Source organism: Anser brachyrhynchus (assembly GCF_964034855.1).
Source record: "Anser brachyrhynchus genome assembly, chromosome: 2".
NCBI lineage: Eukaryota > Metazoa > Chordata > Aves > Anseriformes > Anatidae > Anser > Anser brachyrhynchus.
The window spans coordinates 67,113,813-67,135,903 of NC_137695.1; the positions used below are offsets into that span (position 1 = coordinate 67,113,813).

Genomic DNA, 22,091 nt, shown 5'->3' on the forward strand with positions numbered 1-22,091 from the left:
GTTTCTTTCCTTATTTAAACCCAAAGATCTTACCTGCAGCTGAAAGGTCCCTACATGACAAATACTACAGGGCTCAAAGCATGTTTGGAGGCAGGCTCAGAATATAACTTGCAGTCATTACACTTTGCTTGACTGTCACAGCAGAGTGGGCTAGATGATGTTCAGTCTGACCTAGGTACAAGCACAAAGATTTTTGTTCAGCAGTGGGCATTAGGTTAGTGTCTCATGACCTTTAGCTCTTTCTAAGATTTACAAGCAAGTCTCATTAATTTAATTTGTCTCCAGAATAAATTTATGAGCATTTTTGGTGTGTAATCTGACTTTCATGAGTAAAAGCCAGAGCATGTTTTCCCTTAGAGGTTTTAAGGCTTAAACAAACAAACACCCTAGAAATTTGGTTAAAAACAAATAGAAATGTTATGTTAAGCTATTCTAAATTATTTGTTTTTCATTTTTCTTAGTCTTTCCAGATTTGTTTCAGGTGTTGCTAAAAGAGCCCTTTTTAAGATTTAAAGTAAAAATAATAGTAATCCACATAAATCCTCCAGGCTCCCAGAGCATTCGTGCAGATGGTCCCTGTGTCCTCAGTAGTGGAAGTCATGGCTGAAGTGGAGGAGGTGGGGAAGGCAGGCACTGAGAGAGGTGGGAACTAAGAAGGTAGCTGGGAAGGAAGTAAGGGTGTTGGAGGAAAGAGGACAGGTAGGCAACAGTTTTCCTCCCCATTAATTCCAATTTTTGTATTCGCTGTAGGCTCATGACTGCTGTTCAGAACACTAAGGCTAGGGGACTGCAGTGAGGGTTGTGGCCAGAACCAAAAATTTCAAATGGGTTCAGGTATTAGCGGTGTGTGAAAGGAGGAAGATGGCAAGAGTTAAAATATTTTTGAATAACAATATATTTAGTAAAGAGATATTTTTGTAGTTGTTCAGTATATAGCCTGTGTACATTGATGCAAATAGGAAAATAGCTATTGGACTGCTAGCAGTACGCATAAGTGCATCCATAATAACTAACTAGTGCAGATGGTAGTCTGCACTTCCTGAGAAACTTTAGGAAAGATGAAGCTTTACCCCTGAAATGTAATCAGATGATACTGAAATTACCCACTGAATGATAAAGCCGTGAACTTTAAGACTTTCAAAACAATAATATGAGAAATGGCTTTAATTTGGGGATATTTGTTCTGAAAGCAACTTTACCTATCAGGAGTTTTGCACTGATCCTTTAGTTTTGGGGCTGATACTAATTTCTCATTTTATCTTTCCTTTACGTCCACCTTTAGTTTAAAAAAAGGCAGTTATCAAAGTAGGTTATATTGGCTATGTAAGTACTGAATGTTTGTGGCATCTCTGTCAGGACATGCCTCACAGTTGAATCTCAAAGTCTGTTTACTGTTCCTGCAAGTTATTACAGAGTGTAGAGTCTTTCCAAGTGATTTGAAGAGAGTCTCGATTGTAAATCTCACTCCGCTATGTGAATTTTGAAATAGCTGTTTTGAGAATTCACGTGGAAACTATCACCAGTATAACTGCTTGCTGTTTTTTTTTTTTTTTCCATTGTTTTCAATCCATACTGGAGAGCCAGGAAGTTGTTGCTAGCTGAGTGTGTAGTTGGATCTGCTAACCACGACAAGCCTCCAGACAAAACTGTTTTTGTGTGTTTCCTCCATCACTGCCAATAAAATCCATGCAGTTGGAGGAAACAGGGGCATAAAAACAGTGCTCTGAAATGCAATGCAGCTGTAAATACTGCTCTGGAGAGACGAAAAGAAAGTCGATGCATTTCTTCTGGGTAATTAGTATAATGATATATACAGGCTTTTAGTGGTGTAATAGCTCCAGTCATCTTTAGTGTACACACCCAGTAGTGCATACAGATGCATTTTAATTTTTAACATCATAAATAACTAATTTGCAACCGCCAGGGCTTTCCCTTAGTAGTCCAGACGACTTAAGGCCCAATTCTGTGTTGTGCAGGCTACATTCCTGCATTTGCATTTGATATGGGAGTCAGCTCCTTAATAAGGCCTACAGAAATTTCGGTAACGAGATGTGTGAAAACTCTCCCCCAGAAGCTTAAGTATGCTTAGTATTTAACTGATGTGATATTTCAACCTTTGTGTTCATTCCCTTAATGATTTTAGTTAAGGTGTTTGAAGCAAATCAGTTCTGTTCAATGACAGAAATAAACACCTTGCTCAAGCAGTATTTGAGAGAGGAAGAACACTTGGTTTCGGAGTTACTCAAGACAGAACTTGCAATAGCAAAATGAAAAAGCAGCCACTGAAACAGATGTTTTACTCTGTGGGTTGAAGAGCAAGCTTTTTCCCTGAGATGGAAGGCATTAGGGGACAGAGTGCGCTGTAGACTAAATTATACCAGTAATTCAGTCACTAGACATAACAGTGATTTTCTAGCTTTTTGTTGCTGTTTTAGGACCTTTGCACAGAACTGTAGAAACATCGAACTCTTAAATCTAAATGGGTGCACAAAAATCACTGACAGGTAAGTCAAAGAGTTTTTTTTGGTTGTTAGTGGAATTTGGAAGAAGTAGCTGAAGGTATTTTTAGTGTGTCTGCTGTTTTGCAGTACGTGTTACAGTCTTAGCAGATTCTGTTCCAAGCTGAAACATCTGGATCTGACATCTTGTGTAGCCATCACAAACAGCTCTTTGAAAGGTTTAAGGTAAGAAGATTTAGTGTTTTGTATTAAAGAAAAGAATTTAAAGAGCTGTTCAATATATAATAAAGTTTTTTTAAAAAACAACACAGTGCTGAACCTTAATATTGTGCATCAGCACTGACTGTATCTTGTATCTAGCACTGCTTGGGTGTGGACAATGATGTTTGTGTTGTCTTTTCTCATGACTTTTCTGTAGAGGCCTGGCATAGTCCACTGGCTATCACTAACTTCTAACAGTGTGTTTAATTTGGGTTTCCCACTGTTATGACTATTTGAAGGCTGGATTTAACTTTATGTATTTTTTTAATTCTCCCAGTGAGGGTTGCAGAAATCTGGAACATTTGAATCTTTCCTGGTGTGATCAGATTACAAAGGATGGTATTGAAGCACTGGTGAAAGGGTGTAGTGGACTAAAAGCACTATTTCTTAGAGGTTGCACACAGGTACATAACTGCTTGGGTGATCCTTTAGAAATACATTTTTTCTTTTGGCTTTTTGAAATCTTCATGAATTAAAAAATATTGGTTTTGTTATAATATTTTGTTCAATATTACAAGATGTGTACACTCATTTGTCTAGTGTGGTTTGCTTTTAATTTCTTGTTTCTTTTCCTATGTTCAATTTAATTGATAATACAGTTAGAAGATGAAGCCCTGAAACACATTCAAAATCACTGTCATGAACTTGCAATCCTGAATTTGCAATCCTGCACAGTAAGTATTTGAAACTTCAAAAGATATATTCTCTAAGAATCTTAAACCATCTTCAAATGCTAATGAATTTAGTTGTTGCATACTTAAATAATTCAAATTGTACATCTCTGCAGTTTGTAAAATTTTATGTGGAATAGATATCTAAAACGAACTGAATGTAGATTTGGAGTGTTGGGTTATTTTTCCTCATTCTACCTTTTGACTGTAGCAAGCTCCAGAGTTTGAATTAACTGTGTTCATTCAACTCAGATGAATTGTGTATGTATTAAAACATACAGTTTTACAGATGTAGTTCATATTCTCCCATATATTAAGGTCAAACATTTTGCTCTGTTCATAATTTTAAGGTTTCTAATGGAGCAGAAGCCATATTGTGGGCTGCATAATGGAGATTAAAATGCAATGACATCATAACAGGATGATTCAGAACCATCTAAGTAGCAGAAAGGCATGGTTTTTTAGCATTAATGGAAGAATACATTGATTTGTAATGAAATGACTGGGAATCATACATGTTTGTTTAATTTTACTTAGAGAATATACAAAATTAAATTTGCTGTGGTTTATGTTTGCTTTTTTTTTGTTGTTGTTCCTGATGTGACTTTTTAGGAGTGGGAGAGATCTTTTAGGCTTGAAATGTATTTAAGTCACTCTTAGTAAGTCCTTAGTAAAGTCTGAAATAAATTAAAGTTTCAGTTTTTCAGTCATACAACTTCAAATGTTATTTTTTTTTCCTTTTGGAAAAATTTCTTCAGTTTTATTGGTAATTTATTGTGTCATAAAATCTGCTTGGGCTCAAACATTGAAATCTGTTTCCTCAATTAATGTGGCATGGGACCATTTTTTCTTACGATTTGATGAAATTTTTGATTAAATTAATAGACTAAAAAAAAAGTATTAGGGATTATTACAAGTTACCTTAAATTTTGAAGAAATTAGGAACAATGTGAATACAAATCTTAAGCTTCCATGAGGCACGTCTAAGGAAAGAGAATTCTCAGATTTTTCAATCTGAAATTTGTTTCAAACCTTCAACTTTCTCAGAAAAAAACAAAAGAAAAGGAAAATCAAGCTAGCTACTTTAGCACTGCAGTTGTATACGTAATGATAATGGAAATGAATAGAATTTCCTTCTTTTTGGTCAGAACCACACTTACAAAAATAAAGGTAGGCCGTAATTTCCTTTCCTTTCACTCTTCATTTTGTCCTCCTCCTCATAGCTTCTTTTTCTGTTGTGTTTTACCAGGATCTAATGATACATAGCAGGTTGCAGCCTTTTATGAGTATTTTTGCAGAAGGCTCTCAAGGTCTGATAATACTCAGTTATGATCTCTGCCACCTAAAAGGGGCATTGGCATAAAAGTGTACTGGAGTTTTCCATTGGGCCGGTATATTAGTTGTCATGTAGGATTAACTTCCAAAAAAAAAAGTTAGTGTTTTTTCCCTTTGAATTGTTTGAGTTGATAGTTTGTATGTACTACCTAGTTGTGTGTGCTTTGAAGCTCTGTTTCACTAGAGAACTTGCTGGCCTTAGAAGCATACTTCCAGAAGCATTTAGGCTCTTTGTGATCAAAGGGCTAGCATTGCTTTTTACACAGCAGGTCTCCATGTGCTTCATATGATCCACACTTTAATTCTAGCGGCTCTGTTTTTTGGTCTTTTTCAAATGACAGGCCAGCTCTAGTTGCTGTGAAATTAACTTATCATAGAATCAAAGGTTTGGGTTGGAAGGGACCTTAAAGAGCATCAAATTCCAACCCCCCTGCCACAGGCAGGGATACCTCCCACCAGAGCAGGTTGCCCAAACCCCCATCCAACCTGGCCTTAAACACTTCCAGGGATGGGGCATCCACAGCTTCTCTGGGCAACCTTTTCCAGTGCCTCACCACTCTCTGAATAAAGAATTTCTTCCTAATACCTAATCCAAATCTACTCTTTTTAAGTTTAAAGCCATTGCTCCTTGTCCTATCACTACACTCCCTGTCAAAGAGTCCCTCCCCAGCTGTCCTGCAGGTCCCCTTTAGGTGCTGGAAGGCCACTGGAAGACTTCCTGGAGCCTTCTCTTCTCCAGGCTGAACAACCCCAACTCCCTCAGCCTTTCTTCATAGGAGAGGTGCCCCAGCCCTCTGAGCATCCTCATGGCCCTCCTCTGGACTCATTCTAATACATCTATGTCCTTCTTGTGCTGGGGGTCCCAGAGCTGAATGCAGTGCTCCAGGTGGGGTCTCATGAGAGCAGAGCAGAGGGGAACAATCACTTCCCTCGCCCTGAAGACCATGCTACTTTTGATGCAGGTCAGGACATGGTTGGCTTACTGGGCTGCAAGCACTCATTGCCAGCTCGTGTTCAGCTTCTCATCAGTGAACACCCCCAGGTCCTTCTCCTCAGGCCACTCTCAATACATTCTCTTCCCAGCTTCTGTTTGTGCTTGGGATTGCCCTGATCCAGAAGCAGGACCTTGCACTTGGCCTTGTTGAACCTCATGAGGTTCGCACAGGCCCACCTCTCAGGCCTGCCCAGGTCCCTCTGGATGTCATCCCTTCCCTCCAAGTGTGTCAACCACACCACACAGCTTGGTGTCATCAGCAAATTTGCTGAGGGTGCACTCGATCCTACAGTCCATGTCATCAACAAAGATACTAAACAGCTCCAGTCCCCTTACTAACTGCTGAGGAACACCACTTGTTATTGATCTCCACTTGAGCCATTTGACATTGAGCCATTGACTGCAACTCTTCCTGTGGAACCATCCTGCCAATTCCTTACCCACCAAGTGGTCCACTGATCATCACAGAATCACAGAACGGCTCGGGTTGGAAGGGACCTTAGAGATCATCTAGTCCCAAGCCCCCTGCCATGTGCAAGGTTGCCACCCACTAGATCAGGTTGTCCAGGGCCTTGTCCAGCTTGGTCTTGAACATCTCCAGGGACGGGGCATCCACAAGCTCTCTGTTCCAAATCCTGGTAATACTTCTGGAAACTGCACATCTGAAAGGAACCATCTTTAGAGTGTAGAAGCTTGTAGACATTTTTGGCCACTTTTCTTTCCTGAGAGGGATATAGGCATTGAAACCACAAGTAATTTCAGAATAAGAACATTTCTATATATTACTTGAGGGTTTTGCCCATCTGCAGCAGCATAGAGTTTTATGTAGTCCCTACCTATAAAATAGTTCATTTTCCCAATAATAATGTCAAGAGTCCCTCTCAAAGGAAACAAAAAAAAATCCAGAAAATAGCATATTTTGAGTCAAAGCCAGAAAACACTTGATAGGCATTGGACTTTTAATAACAATAAATATTATTAATAAAAGCTTAGCTTCTATAGTTAAAGCAAGTCCTTATGGATCCACAAAAAGAAGACAGGACTTCTAGATTTCTGTCTGGAATAATTTTTATGTGATAGAACAATTTGCAAATTCAAACTGCTGCTATTAAAAAATGATGTTTTGAGGGGATCATAAGGTGATGTCCCTTTGTGCTGAAATATGATTTCTCATCCTGTTTTCTTCTATGAAATGTAATGTTTGTGGTAATGGTTAGCCTCAGAAATATGCTATAGTGGTGTTAGCATACCCAGATGGGTGACTTATAAAAGGAATGTGTACTTTAATTTGGAAGATGCTAGCAGGGTTTGCTACCATTGCAAGAGTAATACTAGTTCAGGAAATAAAATAGGCTTATCTCACTGTGAAGGATCAGTCCATTCAGCAGAAAAAAGAAATTTCTTGGAGTAGGAGTGGGAGGAGGGGAGAACACCTTCCAGAATAAAGTACATATAAATATTTGCACACACATCCAATAATCTAGTTCCTGTTGCTGTTTTGTGTGTAGCTGCACTGGGGCTATTTCTTACAGCATCTGTTTCAGAGAGAATTTTTTTTATTCATCTCCCAAATTGAGAGTTACTTTTTTTTAAGAATATTTAGTACAGAACACTTTTGACAAGTGAAAAACCTTGTTCTTTGAATCAAACCGTAAGTGAAGGATTTTTACCCTTGGGTCTTGTAGCTCCAATGTAAAATAGGTAGTTACCTGTCCTGCATTGAGATTTTTTAAGCTCTCTTTTGCACTGTTCATAAACTTACCTGCAGAGTCATTGGAAAGAAAGACCTGAACTCTACAAGTGTGTAAGAAATAAGACACTTGACATGATGATAACTACAATTTGGAGAAAAAAAATAAGGTGTTATGTGAAAATTATAAAGTGAATACAAAGCAAGCAAGACTTCCTCTGTTCTTCAGACTGCCTTTGAGCAGTTCTCCAGGTCTGAGGAAAAATGCATAAGTAGGAAACACCTGTGTTGATTATCTTCAGTGTTATCAGTGAACATGGTATCATGATGTTATTTTGTGGTTGAAAAGCCACAGGTTGCCAAGGTTATATACAATGTGACACAAAGTTCAGTAATATGACTTGATTTTTGTTCTTGACAGATGACTTGATAACTTCAGCCTTTTTCTGTGTTGCAGCAAATTTCAGATGAGGGTATTGTAAAAATCTGTAGAGGATGCCATAGACTTCAGTCACTGTGTGTTTCTGGCTGTAGCAACCTTACAGATGCTTCTCTCACAGCACTTGGTCTAAACTGCCCAAGGCTGAAGTGAGTATGTCATGAGCACATCATATACATGTCATGTTGTTTCTGGCCTGATCTAAGAAATTCACTTCTGAAGATAATGGCTGATATCTGCAGGTTTGATTTAGTTTTGTGTTGTTCACGTTACCTTTACAATCAAAACATTAAGTTAGAGATACCAGCTGAATCTAAACTAGAGGGCTGGTTCTCAGTGTAGCTATCATATGAATGTAGTCCACGGTATATAAGAAAAAAAAATATATGACGAATAAACCATCTTGAACCTGGCAGTTCAGTTCTGTGCTTCTAGCTGAATGTTGTGTACTCATTATGAGCCAGATGAAAGAAGATCTAAAGCCTATTTTTTTGAAGGTAAAAGTGTCTGTAGTTGTCTTGTGATATTTTTAATCTAATGTGGTTTTATGTGGTCATTTGTCTTGAAAAAAATAACTAAGTTATACTTAAGTATTGTATTTACAGATTTTGTTATAAATGCATTTTTAATATGATCTGTAGTAATATGTATCCTGGTATTCTTAAACAATGACATGGAGTGCACTAATGCCACTGTAAGCACTGAGGACTTGTGTTTCTGGGATAAATTTTGTGTACCGGGCTCAAAAGCTGGTTGGAACTTTTGTCATCTGAGGCTGGTTCTTCTCCAACCTTTTCTTAGTATCTGTTAGGGCAAGTGCTAATATACTTTTAGAGCAGCAAATTACAATGTGGAGTTAAGGTATTGGTTTTGTCTCCATCTTGCACGTTCCTGGGGCTGGATCTGTCAGTGGGATAGCACTGAAGTTAGTTTTAATTGGAGCCTCTCCTACAGCAGGGAATCTGCTTGTGGGATGTTTGCTTTTGGTTTCCCTCCCCCTCTGCAGCACAAAAGGGCTGGGAGAAGGAAAACAGCCATGGCTTTATTATGTCATTACCATAGGTGAATTATCTGTCAATTAAAAATAATATAAACTTTCACATTGATACAGTTTGTATTTTCATGTATATTATGATGGTATTCTCTGAAGTGGGGAAAGTTTCAGCTTTAATAATGAAAGGTTCGGTTGTCCAGCAGCTCTAGTTGTAGAGACTAATACGAATTGTAAGGTCTAATTGTAATATAAACAAAGTCAAAACAAAAGATCTTTGGATGACACTGAATTGCTATTTCTGACAGGAACATGCAGGAATCGCCACTTTTTGTACATGAATCACAGATGAATGGAGCAAAACAAAGTTTATAAGAATTAGGGGAAACTACATTCAGATGCCATTGTGCAGTATGCTGAAGATCAGAGTATCTGTCTGAATTAAAAAGAGCTTTTGTCACTTTAGGAAACTTTTCCTTAAGACAACTACAAAGTGATGGTCTCCTTCGCATAACTATTCATACTCACAAGAGCTTATGTATTCCTGTGTTGGGGGCGTAGGAAACTTTTGACACACTTAATTGTATTCCTTAGGAAGTCGTGCTGTTATTACTGGTCTTCTTATGTGATTGCTCCAATTCTCTCAATTCACAGCTCACATGGGAAATTAAAGGAAGTCTAAAGTGTTATTAATTGCACAGATCTTTCTATGGGGAATTACAAGCTTAGCAAGAATCACTTTTCTTTAGAAGAATATTTAATATCTTCTAAACAGGAAATAGTCACTCGTGCAGGCAAGCCTGCCTTTGTTATGAAAACTGTTAGTCCCTGTCTGTGCCACGAGGGGGAAGGTTTCTGCTGTTTTCCTCCTGTAAAGTATAAGGAAATAAAATTGACCCTTTGCAGTGATGACTGCCAAGGAGCCTGTGGTGGAAAGATGGGTGATACATCTAGTTACATCTAGACCTTTGGGATCATGTGTTGAAAATACTTGATTAAAAAAAAAAAACCTTGGAAGTCAAACAGAAGTGTAATTCCAGACTTGTTCATGCCTTCTGAATATTTCAATGTTGAGTATGAAAGAAAATTTGCAAGAACCTAATTCTCATGCGTCTGTTGGACATGCTGGCTGTGTTAGGAAACTTTTGAACACTTTCAGTGTTGTGCCACTCTCACTTGACTTTGGGGTTTTGGATGTCCCGCTATGCTTTTTTTCTGGGATAGTGCTGTGCTCTGCAGCTGTTACCACTCTTCTTCTGGAAAACAAATACTAAGCTTGACCAACTCCCTTCAGCTGTTTTTTTCCCCCATGTCAAGATATAGCAGTCTCCTGATAGCTTTTGTAAAATCTACTCATTTAAGTGCTTGATACCTTCTTTTTTTTTCTAATTTTTTTAACACCTTTTAGTGTTAAAATACTGGTAGGTTTTTTGGTGAGGCTTATTGAGAAAAGCACCTGTGAACACTGTTGCTTCCAGAATATCTTTGTCTAGATATGGCTGCGAAAATTAGGATCATGTTGCTGTCAGCCCCACCAATGTTGTTGCACACCTGCTGCTAATTCATAAAGAATAAGGAGGCGCTGTGCATGGGGATGCTCCAGGTGTGCCCGAAAGACATATGTAGATGATGAGTGCTGCTGTGAGGTCTGTCTCAGAGAACACTGATTTATAGGAATAGGGAATCCACTCTGGGGTATAATTTGCTTGTTCAGCTCCTACGCTAGATACTTTGACACAAATCAGTGGATAAGAAATAGAGGCCAGCAGTATCTGGGGAAAAAAAACAACCCTGGAGCCCTCTAGAATTAAGTGCAGTCACTAAGATGAAGCAAAAATTAGAAGTTCACTCATTTCTGTGCAGACCAGCACCATTCCACGTATTTTTCATACTGGGACCTGACTGATGCAGTGTGCCGGTACATAGCTCGTTCTCCCCATTCTTCTCTTCTGACTGACTGCTCACCCAGTTTCAGGAAGGGCTTTTTTCAGAGCTGCTAGTCTTCTGGTCTCGTACCCCCTGCTTCATTGTTCTTCAGAATTTTTCGACTGGTTGTGCTGTAAGTAGCATCCCCACCGATTTGCCCACTGTAGACGTCATTATTTTCCCCCTTTAAAGTCAGAAGTGTAGGGAATCTAATGGTTGTCAGAGTAGATGGGGTTAAAAGCAAGTGAATGATGAAAGGAGTAAGAAGGGTAACATATGTGACCTGAATTATGCTAATTATGCTTGTTGTTGTTGTTGCTTATGGGTTGTTTGGTTTTGTTTTTCCTTCTTCCTATCTGATACCCAAGGTAATTTTCAGATTAGCTGAGTGTTTTGTGATGGGTTGCTAACTTGCTTTAGGGAAGGGGACAAAGCCCCCCAAATAAAAGTGCATTTACAAGTGTGTACACGAGTGTGGAAAGAACAATCCAGAGGTGTTATAAACATCCATTAGGAAAGTGGTAGCTATCCTGTACCTCTCTCTTGGCTTTTTGTGAGTTTTCTTCTGAACCTCATGGAATAGTGCTCTGGAAATGTTTATCAAGGGTGTATAGCCTGTGGGGCTGCTTGCCACTAAGCTCAGCTGTGCTCCTGCTTTTGGCTTAGAAGAGATTGATTCAGCGAAGTCAGAGGCCCACATCCCACAGTCTGATGCAGTTGTATTTTTCTCATGGACGCAGCATGGCTTTTCCCTTTGCACTTTATTCATAGCAAGAATGCTTTCTTATGACCTCTTAAACTAGTGGATAGATCCAGATGCCTCTGAGTGCCACCACAGCAAGAGTTTCTTTGTCCATCTTTCTCTGCTTCCTTCCCTACAACCCCCCAGTAGAAAATAAATGTTTGCTGTGGTAAATGAAAAAGTTGTACATAATTGTGCTTCTGATACCATAGTGCTGTGCTTTCTCCTTGTTCATCTTGATACTTACTCCACTTGCAAAGTAAAAAAATGTTCATTAAAAAAAGAAGAAACTAAAAACACATCAATGGGGTGGAGGCCTGGAGTGCTGTTTGGGGCAGTTGACCTTTGCTTTGTCAGCACTGCTTCCCATTGCCTCTTGAAATAGTGTTGGATTTATCTTTCCAAAATATTCAGTGTTATTTTCTTTAAGGTCGTGCTGTTGTAGTTTATTGGTTTTGCTTTGGCCTTTGAGAGTTTAAGCTCCTTGCTTTCTGGTGACTTGTTTCACAGTCCTTTGTGCACAGGCTCTGAGAGCAAATTTCTAGTAAGCAGTTTCTCAGTTCTATGGCTTCCCAACTTCCTGTGTTTAAATGACACGTTTTAGATGCAGCCTTTGTCAGTGTTTTTCTTGACTGAGGGTGTATTCTCGCATATAGTTGCTAAGATAACACTTGAGAAAACATAAGCATTTTGCTGTCTTACTGAAACAAGAGGTGAAAATGCCTACAATTATGCATACTTCTTTTCACTAAATATTGAGAAAATTTGAGTATTAAACTTCATCTGCGCTGTAATTATTAGATTCTTATAAACTGGATCCAAAGTCTGCCTAGTGCTTCTTAATTGCAAATCACCGTGAAAAATAGGCATGTGTGTTTGCTATTAAGATGTAAGATAGAGACGAGTATTTATTTTTAAGTTTTATAAGACAGATTTGTGTCTCGAATACATTTGCTTTCCTCTATATTAATGTTTTCTTTAATATTGAAAACTTTTTCAGGATTTTGGAAGCTGCAAGGTGTTCACATCTTACAGACGCTGGTTTTACCCTTTTAGCACGGGTAAGAGCCATTTCAGAAAGTGAGAGCCTACTTTGTTTTCATTGCTGCTGAGCAGCTGTGAATTGATGTAGTCCTGCTGGGAAGGAATATGAGAAGAAGAAAAATAAAGGAGAAAGAATCCAGTAGAGGAGGGGACAAAAATTTATTTTGTTTCTTTATTGTACTTAGAGCTGCAACTTGATCTGTTTTGCTATACTTCTCTACTTGTTTTCACTTTTTTCCTCTTTTTTTTTGGTATGTTTAAATTGGATTTGTTATGCTTAGCATAACAATTCTAAAATTGCATTACTCATTCTAGCCAAATTTCCCATATAAAGATGACACATACCTTGTCATGTTTACACCCGAAATCATCGTAGAATAGGTTATTCTGACCATACTTTCAAGCTACAAAAAAAAATTTCAGCCATGTATTGTAAACTATAAGGACTTGTGCCGGGATTCATGCTGTACATATGTAAACATACCGATTATATCAAGTGCTTAAAGTTATATTTGTATGCTCGCTGGTTTGAGAAATCTGGACACAAAAATAATAATACTCTGTAGACAGGATTAATTTATACTAATGATATTTAGTGTGAATGAGAGTCTTTCTAGCCACAGTGGTAAAACAAAGTGGTTTTCTAATCATTCACCAGTACATCTTTGGTCTTCCAGTAGTCACCTTGAAGCCTGCTTCTGGGAGCTGCTATTAAACCATTTCTTCCTGTGCCTGCTAACAATAAGGGCTGGGGGTAGGTCTGAGCAGTGGCACAGAGTGGTCTGCTACAAGGTCACAAGGTTACATCATTTTCTTGAAATTAGTCATGATCAGCTGTTGAAAGCACTTCTAAAAGTTTGCTAGAGATCTCTAAGAATATTGGAATATTGGGAAAATTGCATGTATTATTACTAGGAACAAAAAAAAAGTGAAGTGCAGCTTTCTCCCAGCCTTAAAGTAGACCTTATTTTAATATTTTTGTCATTCAGTAGCAAAACAAATTGTTTTAAGGCTTCATTCTAAAAGCATGGTGATAAATAGAGGTTTTACAGGCTTAAGTGTCTTTCAGGTTAGTTTGATGCAGGGTGATGTACACAGAAGTTGGATTCATCTGTATGCAGATTAGTTAACTTCAATAGAGATGCAATAAATACTATAGGTTTGAATTGAAGTTGACCTCAACGGGGGGGAGGAAAGCAAAGATGGTTGAATTCTGTTCACACACTGTTGCAAACCTTACAGGGCAAGTAGGAGAAACATCCCTTAGTAAGAGAAAAGACCGAAAGCATAGCAGTTCGGGAGGTGGTGGGAGGTGTATTGCTTATGTTTTTTGTAATTTTTTATTATTATTAATAATTGCCCTTTGGTCGTCAAATACTTGAAGGGATTTAGCCCTCAATTTCTTCTTGAAGGTTGTGCTTTCCCATGTCACTAGCCCTGTGCATGATCTCACAACTATATGTTGTTTTATTTCATCTTTTATTTATCCTTTTTTTATTTTTCTTTTAATTTTAGAATTGCCATGAGCTGGAGAAGATGGACTTGGAAGAATGTGTTTTGGTGAGATTTAATAGGAAAAGGAATATCAAACGTGTAAGGATGTAGTGCCAATAAGAACATCAGCACTTTGAGATAAATATGCTTTGGCGGTTGTGGTGGTGGTTGTTGTTGTTGTTGCCTTTTTTTTTTTTTCTTATGAGTGCTGTGGTATTGAGAGTAAAAATATAACTATAGGGAAATTCTATACAAGGAAAAAGAATCATTAAGGTTGGAAAAGACCTTCAAGATCATCTGGTCCAACCATCACCATGCACCACTGTCACCCACTAAACCATGTCCCTAAGCACAAGGTTCAACCTTTCCTTGAACACCTCCAGGGATGGTGACGCCATCACTTCCCTGGGCAACCAGTTCCAATGCCTGACTACTCTTCCTGAGAACCAATGTCTCCTAATTGCCAACCTAAGCCTTCCCTGGCACAACTTGAGGCCATGAGGTGATTGAATCATCAACAGGTGATTGTGCATTTTTCAGAAAAGCGCATGACAGAGATAAAACAGCTTTTATCTGTTACAGAAAGGGATATCTTACTTAAGGGTTGCCCTTGCCACTGTCAGTAACTTATGTTTTTGTTTTCCCTAGATAACTGACAGCACATTGATACAACTTTCTATACACTGTCCTAAACTACAGGCATTGGTAAGTTTAACTTCTGTATGTGAACTTTAACACATAACCCCAAACTGTATGTATACACAACTGCGATGACATAGCTGTGTGTCTGTGACATAAAAAACAGGCTATCCACCATGTATATACAAGTTTCCTGAAGTGGAACGATACTATCCAAAAAAGAGGCAGATTTCACAAGTGTTCTAAAAGCAGATTACTACTGAAATAATTAAATAATTTATGTGATAAAAATCATTACCTTTGGTTAAATAAATTATGTGATAAATAAATTATGTGATAAATTAAAAACATGATTATTTGTTATAAATAAATTAAAATTATTATATATAATATTATTATTTATATATTGTATAATACATATTATACATATTATATATGTACATACATATTATATACATACATATATACATATATAATATGTATATACATATAATACATATTATTTATGTATTGTATAATACATAAATTATGTGATAAAAATCATTACCTCTGGTTACTGCAGTGAGTAGTAACCAGAAGGCTTATATTTTATGGTTAACATCCTTCATATGTGATTCCTTAATTCAAATAAAATGTTTTATAGACAATTTACTGTACTCAGATCCTTTATAAATATTCTTGTGCGTTTACTAATGTTTTTTTTTAGGGAGTATGAGACTTCAAGTTACAGACCAAAGCAAGTCAAATACTGAATAAACAAAAAATAAAAAAAATAAAATCACCAAGTAAAGATAAATCCAAATCCTGTTCTGTAATCAGTTTTGCATGCAAGCAGTTCTTCCGAGGACTAAGTTTACCTAGTAAATTGTGGAACTTTTTTTGACATTTCAGAAGTAAATGGAGAGGATTGAGATGCCTTCGGTGGGGTACTCTGCTTACCATATTTCAAAGAACTGTTTTTTAGGGAGTGGTTGGTTAGATCTTTCAGAACATTAAAATTTCAGGTGGCTTGAAGTTGTCTGTTCTTGAGTTAAAGGTACAACAAAATTGCTAGACCATCCATAGAGTAGGAGCTCCTGCATTTAGAGCCAGTTGTCCCGTAAGTGTAGATTTGTGATATGCTACTGTGAATGTACTTGTGAGAACAGGTATCTTTATAATCTGTTCTTAGATGTGATTAGAGGAACGTTTGCTGCTTCGTTAATTGAATTGTCTTATGACTGGCTTTTCCAGCTCAGTGTTACTAAGGTAGCAACATGAGGAGAGGTGACTTTTACAAGGGAGTCTTATTCATAATTTCATAGAATCAGAATATCCCGAGTTGGAAGGGACCCATAAGGATCATCAAGTCCAACAGTTTGTTGTTGTTGCTTTTTCATTTTTGCTTGCTAATTATCCCACCTCATTTTTGTACCATAATTCTTAATGTTAATCCAAACAAGGGTTGTCAAAAGATGTGGAGTCATTCATATGGGACGCTGTCTGTTCTTCTGCAATAGGTATTTCTTTTTGTATTGTAGTCCCAATTGTCATCAGTACATGCAAGAGATCTTCTGTACCACTTCTGTCAGTGCTTCACCAGAGAGGTCATAAAAACTAATTATTTTCATTTATTAACCTGCTCCTGTTTGCTGGCACCAGTGAATACCTTTGTCTGTGTGTTAGCCCACAGACAGTGAAGTGTGGCAGTGGTAAAATAACATAGTTTTCTAGGGGACCCGTAAAAATTAAATTTTTTGTTGAGGGGTATATCCTGTGTATAGTAGTAATACATCTGTGAATGAACAGTGATGGGTGAGAATTACAGGGACAGAAAAAAACAGGGTCACAGATGTCAACCTACATGAATTAATCTTGATACTTTAGATTTGAAATTGTGTACTGTTGATCGTTCTGTAAACTGTTACGTGGCTGCTGTGGTTTAACATATGTTTAGGTATATTTGCAGTTTAAACAAGTATTTTGAAGTTGAATAGATCAATTTTGAATGTGTTTCTTGGTGTTCAGAGACTCTGTAGACAGTGGAAATAAGCAAAAGGTTGAATAAATCACCTTTGAACTTGTTTCTTGGTGTTCAGAGACTTGGTAGACAGTGGAAATAAGCAAAAGCACCGTTAAACCAATTATAACCGACTATTACACCTTCATTGGTGTCAAAGTACACAAATGTTTTACTACTTACTGGACTTAAGTAATTTCCAGTGCATGTGTTTAACATTTGTGCATTCAGAGTTTTAGAGATACTGTGAAACACTCTTGATATTCCTGGAGATGAGGACAGTTGAATTCTTCAGTTAATCATACTGTTTCTTACTGTCATGGTATATCATGCCATTATTTGATATACACACAGCCTTTAATATGTATTAATAAAAATTAATTTGATCCTATCTCTTTATTCTAAAGATTTCAAGCAAAAATCTTCCTACATTCAAAGTTATTAACAGTTTTAAACAAGTTTATGAGGTCAGAAAAATTACATGTTTTGCATATTTGTTTTACAAAGTTTTGTGAACTCAGCTGCACATCCTGTATTGTCCTTCCAGTACCAAATACAGTGTCTCAGGAAAACTGAATTTTATAAGCTGCTTACTTCCTGGGATGGAAAACTCTTAATTAGCCAGTAGACTGCTGCTGTAGCCGACAGCTTCACATAACCTTCTGTCCTTCCTCAAAACAGGTCTATTATAAATGTTCTTTAACCCTGAAATTGCTGATTGTTTCCAGGCTGTAAGCCAATTCAAATGGTCAAAACATCCTAAAAGAAAGTAGGTATAGGAGAGAAAACTTAAATATATAAAGAGTTAATAGACTCACAGAATGTAAACATATAAGATAAAATGCTGTTGATAGGGTCAAGCTTTTAATTTCTTTGGCCTTTTGGAGACAGTATGCACTAGTTGTGGTGTTGCTCATCATTGCTGTCTGCTTACATACACTTGATAAGTGAGTAAAATTGAACCAGCTGGAGATGCAGGAAAGAAGATAGTTGTGGACTTGTCTCCCATTCTCTTCTGTGGTTACTCACTCATCCTTCATGCTGGTGAGCAAAGGAGAAAAAAGGAAGTTGAGAGGTGAGTTGTTCTGAAGGACAGGGCGAGTTGTTCTGTGTGACTGATAACAGGCAAGAACTGCTGATTATTCTATCTGAGGTAAAGTAAGGGTAAGCCAGAGCTGGCAGTCCTCAGACTTCCCTGTCAGGCTCAAATAAATGATAGATGCAATGTATGGAGAGAAGAAGGGAAGGATTACATATTTGATTCAGGTTATTGGCAAGAGGGACCGCTGAGTGCAGTTGTTTGCTTGTGCTGAGTTAAAAGGCACTTTTGGATTGCTGCATTTCTTCATCAGTTGCTGTCTGAAAAATACTTGTAGTAAGGAAGTGCAGCTTCAAAACCAGTCACTATTAGGCTTAGATACGAGTAATATACAAAGCAGAGGGCTGAGCGGAGAGCATAGAGCTAGCTGTGAGGACCCAGAGTGAGAAGAGTGCGTAGATCCTGTACATCTCCAGTGCGGAAGCCTTGAGAGTGTTCATTTCATTGACAATGGAGTTTTTAAGCCTCCTCTGAGGGACGCTGTTTCCTATCATCATCATCAGGGCTTCAGTGCTTCTCCAAAAGTCGTGAATTACCTAAAGGAAGCAGGAAACTGCTTTATGTGGTGCTACTGTCTGAGGTGATGCAAGTTTTTCCATGCCTTGAAATGCAAGGGAGTAAAGAAGTATGCTGAAGAGGAGTGGAATTTTTTGGTTTGTTATGCTGGCTGTTGCAGAGGAGACCTGCACCTGCAGCTCTGCAAGGTATTTGTTACTCCTTGTATGTATAGCCTGAGGTGCTAAACCCTCATGGTTTTCCTGAAACCTTTATTTGGCAAATCAGTCTGGAATTCTTTATCTGTGTGGACCTGCACTTGCTTGGTCCCAGTGGTGTGTATGAAAACTGACCGTATCGTGGTAGCTGTGAAAGTTACTGCTGTCAGTAGATCCCCATCTATTCCTGTATGTTCTTGATCAACTTTTGAAGTTGGCTTCTGTTTCTGGCATGCTGAATAGCTGTTTAGGCCTTGCTGTGACTGAGGTGCACAACACTAAGCTCTCACATTCATCAAGAGCAGAGGGGGTTGAGGAGTTTGCCAGTGATGCATCTTTTGGTACTGTCAGCTCAACTACTCTTTTTGAAGCAAAGTTAAAAATTAAATACAGCTCGTTTTGTTAACTTCAACTGATTCTTTTGTTACTGCTTTGGAAATAAGCTTTATATTCTTTGTTTAACCACTATATTTATATTCTGTTTAACCACTAGAAAGAGGTTGAGGAGGACTGCTGGTGTTTAGAGGATTGAGTAGTTTTGGATTGAGTGATGTTAACTGTTTGCCTCTCCGTTTTAGAGCTTATCTCACTGTGAATTGATCACTGATGATGGGATTCTTCATCTGAGCAACAGTACGTGTGGTCATGAGAGGCTCCAAGTGCTGGAGCTTGATAACTGTCTTCTCATCACTGATGTAACTCTGGAACACCTGGAGAACTGCCACAACTTGGAGAGAATCGAGCTGTATGACTGTCAGCAAGTCACGCGGGCCGGAATCAAAAGAATCCGAGTACGTGTTGTGCTGACTTGCTCAGGTGGGAGCACCCAAGCCAGTGATACTTCTTGAGACTGTAGGAGTCCTGCAGATGTCTCAGGCAAAGGAGCCTTCTGCTTTCTCTATGTTAAATACCAGTTTCTATGGTTTTAGGATTTTGTGACTTTTTTTTAATTCTCCCAGAATACACACTCTTACTATACAGAGCCAATAGTAAAACATCTGCATGGCAATTTCAGTGAATGTGTTGTAGGGCAGTTAGGTCTTGGAATCTGGTCACAAGCTCTTTTCCTCAATGTACTCACCCTGTTAAGTCAGGGACTGAGTAACAGAGCGGGGGGAGGAGGTGGGACAGCATTTAGCCTTACTGTTAGAGTCACCTGCAGCTTAGTATCACACAGAGTTTTGTCCAAATACTCTTGCAAATGGAAAGCTTGTCCCTGATAGTGACCGGTGAGGGCAGATGCCCTGTTCTATTCCCTGTTGCTTTCCAGGATGAGAGAACCAGGGAATATGGGAGACAAGGTACAGACCAGTCTTTGTTCAATAGCTTGAAGTCCATCTCTCCTCTGTGGCAAGACACATGCTTCTTTTGGTAGAGAGCTCTTTGGCTGATGAGTGCTTTGCTGGGAAAAAAAGGGGAACCCTGACCAGGTGAGTGTGCCCAGGCATCAGTGTGCCTGAGCCAGATGGAGCACAGGAATTATGTGTCAGAAGGCAGCTTGGAGGGTTTCAAATGTATAGATGCTTTTTAGCTAACCAACTGTAACGAGAGCTGATGTTGGTAGTACTTGAGGTGTACTGTTTCTTTACTAGTTATGCATATTTCTCTCCCATTAATATGCAGGCTTTTCATCCACAGGCTCATCTACCTCACGTGAAAGTTCATGCTTACTTTGCTCCAGTAACTCCCCCTCCTTCGGTAGGAGGGAGTGGACAGCGCCTCTGCAGATGCTGTATTATTCTTTGACAGTAAGTAAGTGCAACCACACTTTTTTTTTTTTTTGGTGAAGAAAAGAATTGGACTGAAAATCAGTGGAAGGAGTCAGTTTCCTGACAGTTATAATGGTGGTGTTTGGTCATCCAGTTTTGTGACAAGAAAAGCATTTTTTTCCAGGTAAAAATCTTAATGTTCAGACGTGGATTAAGTTGGGTGGTGATGCTTTGGTTTGTATTAGTAACTCCTTCCTTCTGTTGGCATGAGAACTGAAGTATCTTGTAAAATGTGGGGGCGTTTCAGCATAGTGGCTATTTGGTGAATGTTCACTAAACTTGGAAGTTACTTCGCATTTCTAAGCGCTATTCAGTGTGAAGTTGTAAGGTGAAGTTGGGGGCTCAAGTCAGTCACACAAAGAAACTGAACCTGCTGTTCTGTAATATATGTGGCAGATTAAATATCAGGTTTAATGACAAATCAGCTTTAGCAAACGTTGACCAAAAATGCAAGGTAATCATGAGCTCTTACAGCAAAACAGCTTATACTTTTTCATGATTCAGCTTCATATTTAATTACATAACAGAACATAATAGTTAATATCCAATGGTAAGCTAGTACCTCATGGTAACTATATAAATAATTTTCAAAGTTTTGAACTTGGTTCAGTTGAACTATGTGTTACTTGAAAGCTTGCCCATCACTGAAGCACATTTTATGCCCAATGCCATCAGCCTTTAAAAGAGGTTAGAAATCCACTGTGGTAGAGCTTGTGTACTCTACTGTAATTGGCTGCCACAATCATACATGGTGCTTACTGTAATGCTGTTACTGTGTGTCCTCGATTACCTCCTTGTTTTTGTAAGAGCAGGATGCAGCAGCTCCAGGAAGAGGGGTATGCTACTCGTGTTTTTCTACAGATGATGGAACCTAGGCTAAGTTGCAGGAACTTTGATGGAGCGAGGACTTTGATTCAAGCTGTTTGTCCTATGCATTTTAGGGATGCAGCAAGCAGATTGGCAAATAGATCTGTAGGCAGTTGAACCAGACCTACCCTGTGGTTTTCAAATGTAGAAGGCCAAACTCTTCACATTCAGGTTGTTGAAGAAGCTGTCAACTTCTGAGTAATAATAATAAAAAAAATCTAAGTATTAACTCTTAAGGCCATGCTTTCATCCTTAGTTTTCCAGTGCTAGAGGGTTAGATAAATAAACTCTTTTATATTAAGCAACGTAATTATCTGAGATAAACTACTCAACAGTTCAGAAAGCTTTTCTGTGTAAGATTGATTGTGTGTGTGTATGTTTTAAGAGTTCAGGCCTGTGTGTTTACTGAAACCTAACAGAAATACTGGCTTCATTAAAAAGCAGTTGGAGAAGCTCCTATTGAGTAGTACTGCAGCCTCCCCAGCAATTTAGAACGAGTTTTTGAAAGCGAATGCGAACATTAAGAGACTTTGATGGGTAACAACAGCTGTGTTGTGTTTATGCTTCACCCATTCACAGGTGATGGGGATGGTAAATGAAGATCTCGACTTTAAGGATAAATAACAGATTGCAGTGCAGTACATGGATTTCTTTACTACTACAAAATAAGTCAATTAGGGCTTGTTTTGCACAGTGGTAGAGGAGTGTTGTTACAATCAGATTTCCATTAAGATAAAGCTATAATAGAGAGTTTTAAGCAGATTTTATTCTCAACTGTACCAGGAAGGTCATTGGTAGGTACCACTATGTCAAGATGTGTTGCCTTTTGTTGGCCTTATTTTTTTCTAAGAACATAATGAACATTGTAAGTAAGTCTATTGCATAAAAGATGTACAAAACCAAATGGAACCTACTCTGATACAGGACACTTAAATAAACAATCAGCTGATGTCAAATTC

At 38.3% G+C, this 22,091-nt stretch overlaps 1 protein-coding gene across 10 annotated transcripts in view; it reads left to right on the forward strand.

Annotated features, from left to right (window-relative positions):
• Positions 1-22,088, forward strand: part of FBXL2 (F-box and leucine rich repeat protein 2) — a 59,352-nt gene extending 37,264 nt beyond the window's left edge. For 3 of the 10 annotated variants that reach the window (XM_080580121.1, XM_080580122.1, XM_080580115.1), the window contains 10 exons: positions 2,436-2,504; positions 2,570-2,684; positions 2,998-3,124; positions 3,320-3,394; positions 7,868-7,998; positions 12,509-12,569; positions 14,068-14,112; positions 14,695-14,751; positions 19,075-19,287; positions 20,135-22,088. In XM_080580121.1, coding sequence (XP_080436247.1) covers positions 2,480-2,504; positions 2,570-2,684; positions 2,998-3,124; positions 3,320-3,394; positions 7,868-7,998; positions 12,509-12,569; positions 14,068-14,112; positions 14,695-14,751; positions 19,075-19,287; positions 20,135-20,242 — 957 coding nt within the window. In that variant the 5' untranslated portion in view covers positions 2,436-2,479 and the 3' untranslated portion in view covers positions 20,243-22,088. Of the gene's footprint in view, positions 1-2,416; positions 2,505-2,569; positions 2,685-2,997; positions 3,125-3,319; positions 3,395-7,867; positions 7,999-12,508; positions 12,570-14,067; positions 14,113-14,694; positions 14,752-19,074; positions 19,288-20,134 lie in introns of all 10 variants that reach the window. The other 7 variants (XM_080580117.1, XM_080580119.1, XM_080580116.1 and 4 more) reach the window with 7 other exon arrangements.
• Positions 22,089-22,091: the final 3 nt, after the last annotated feature.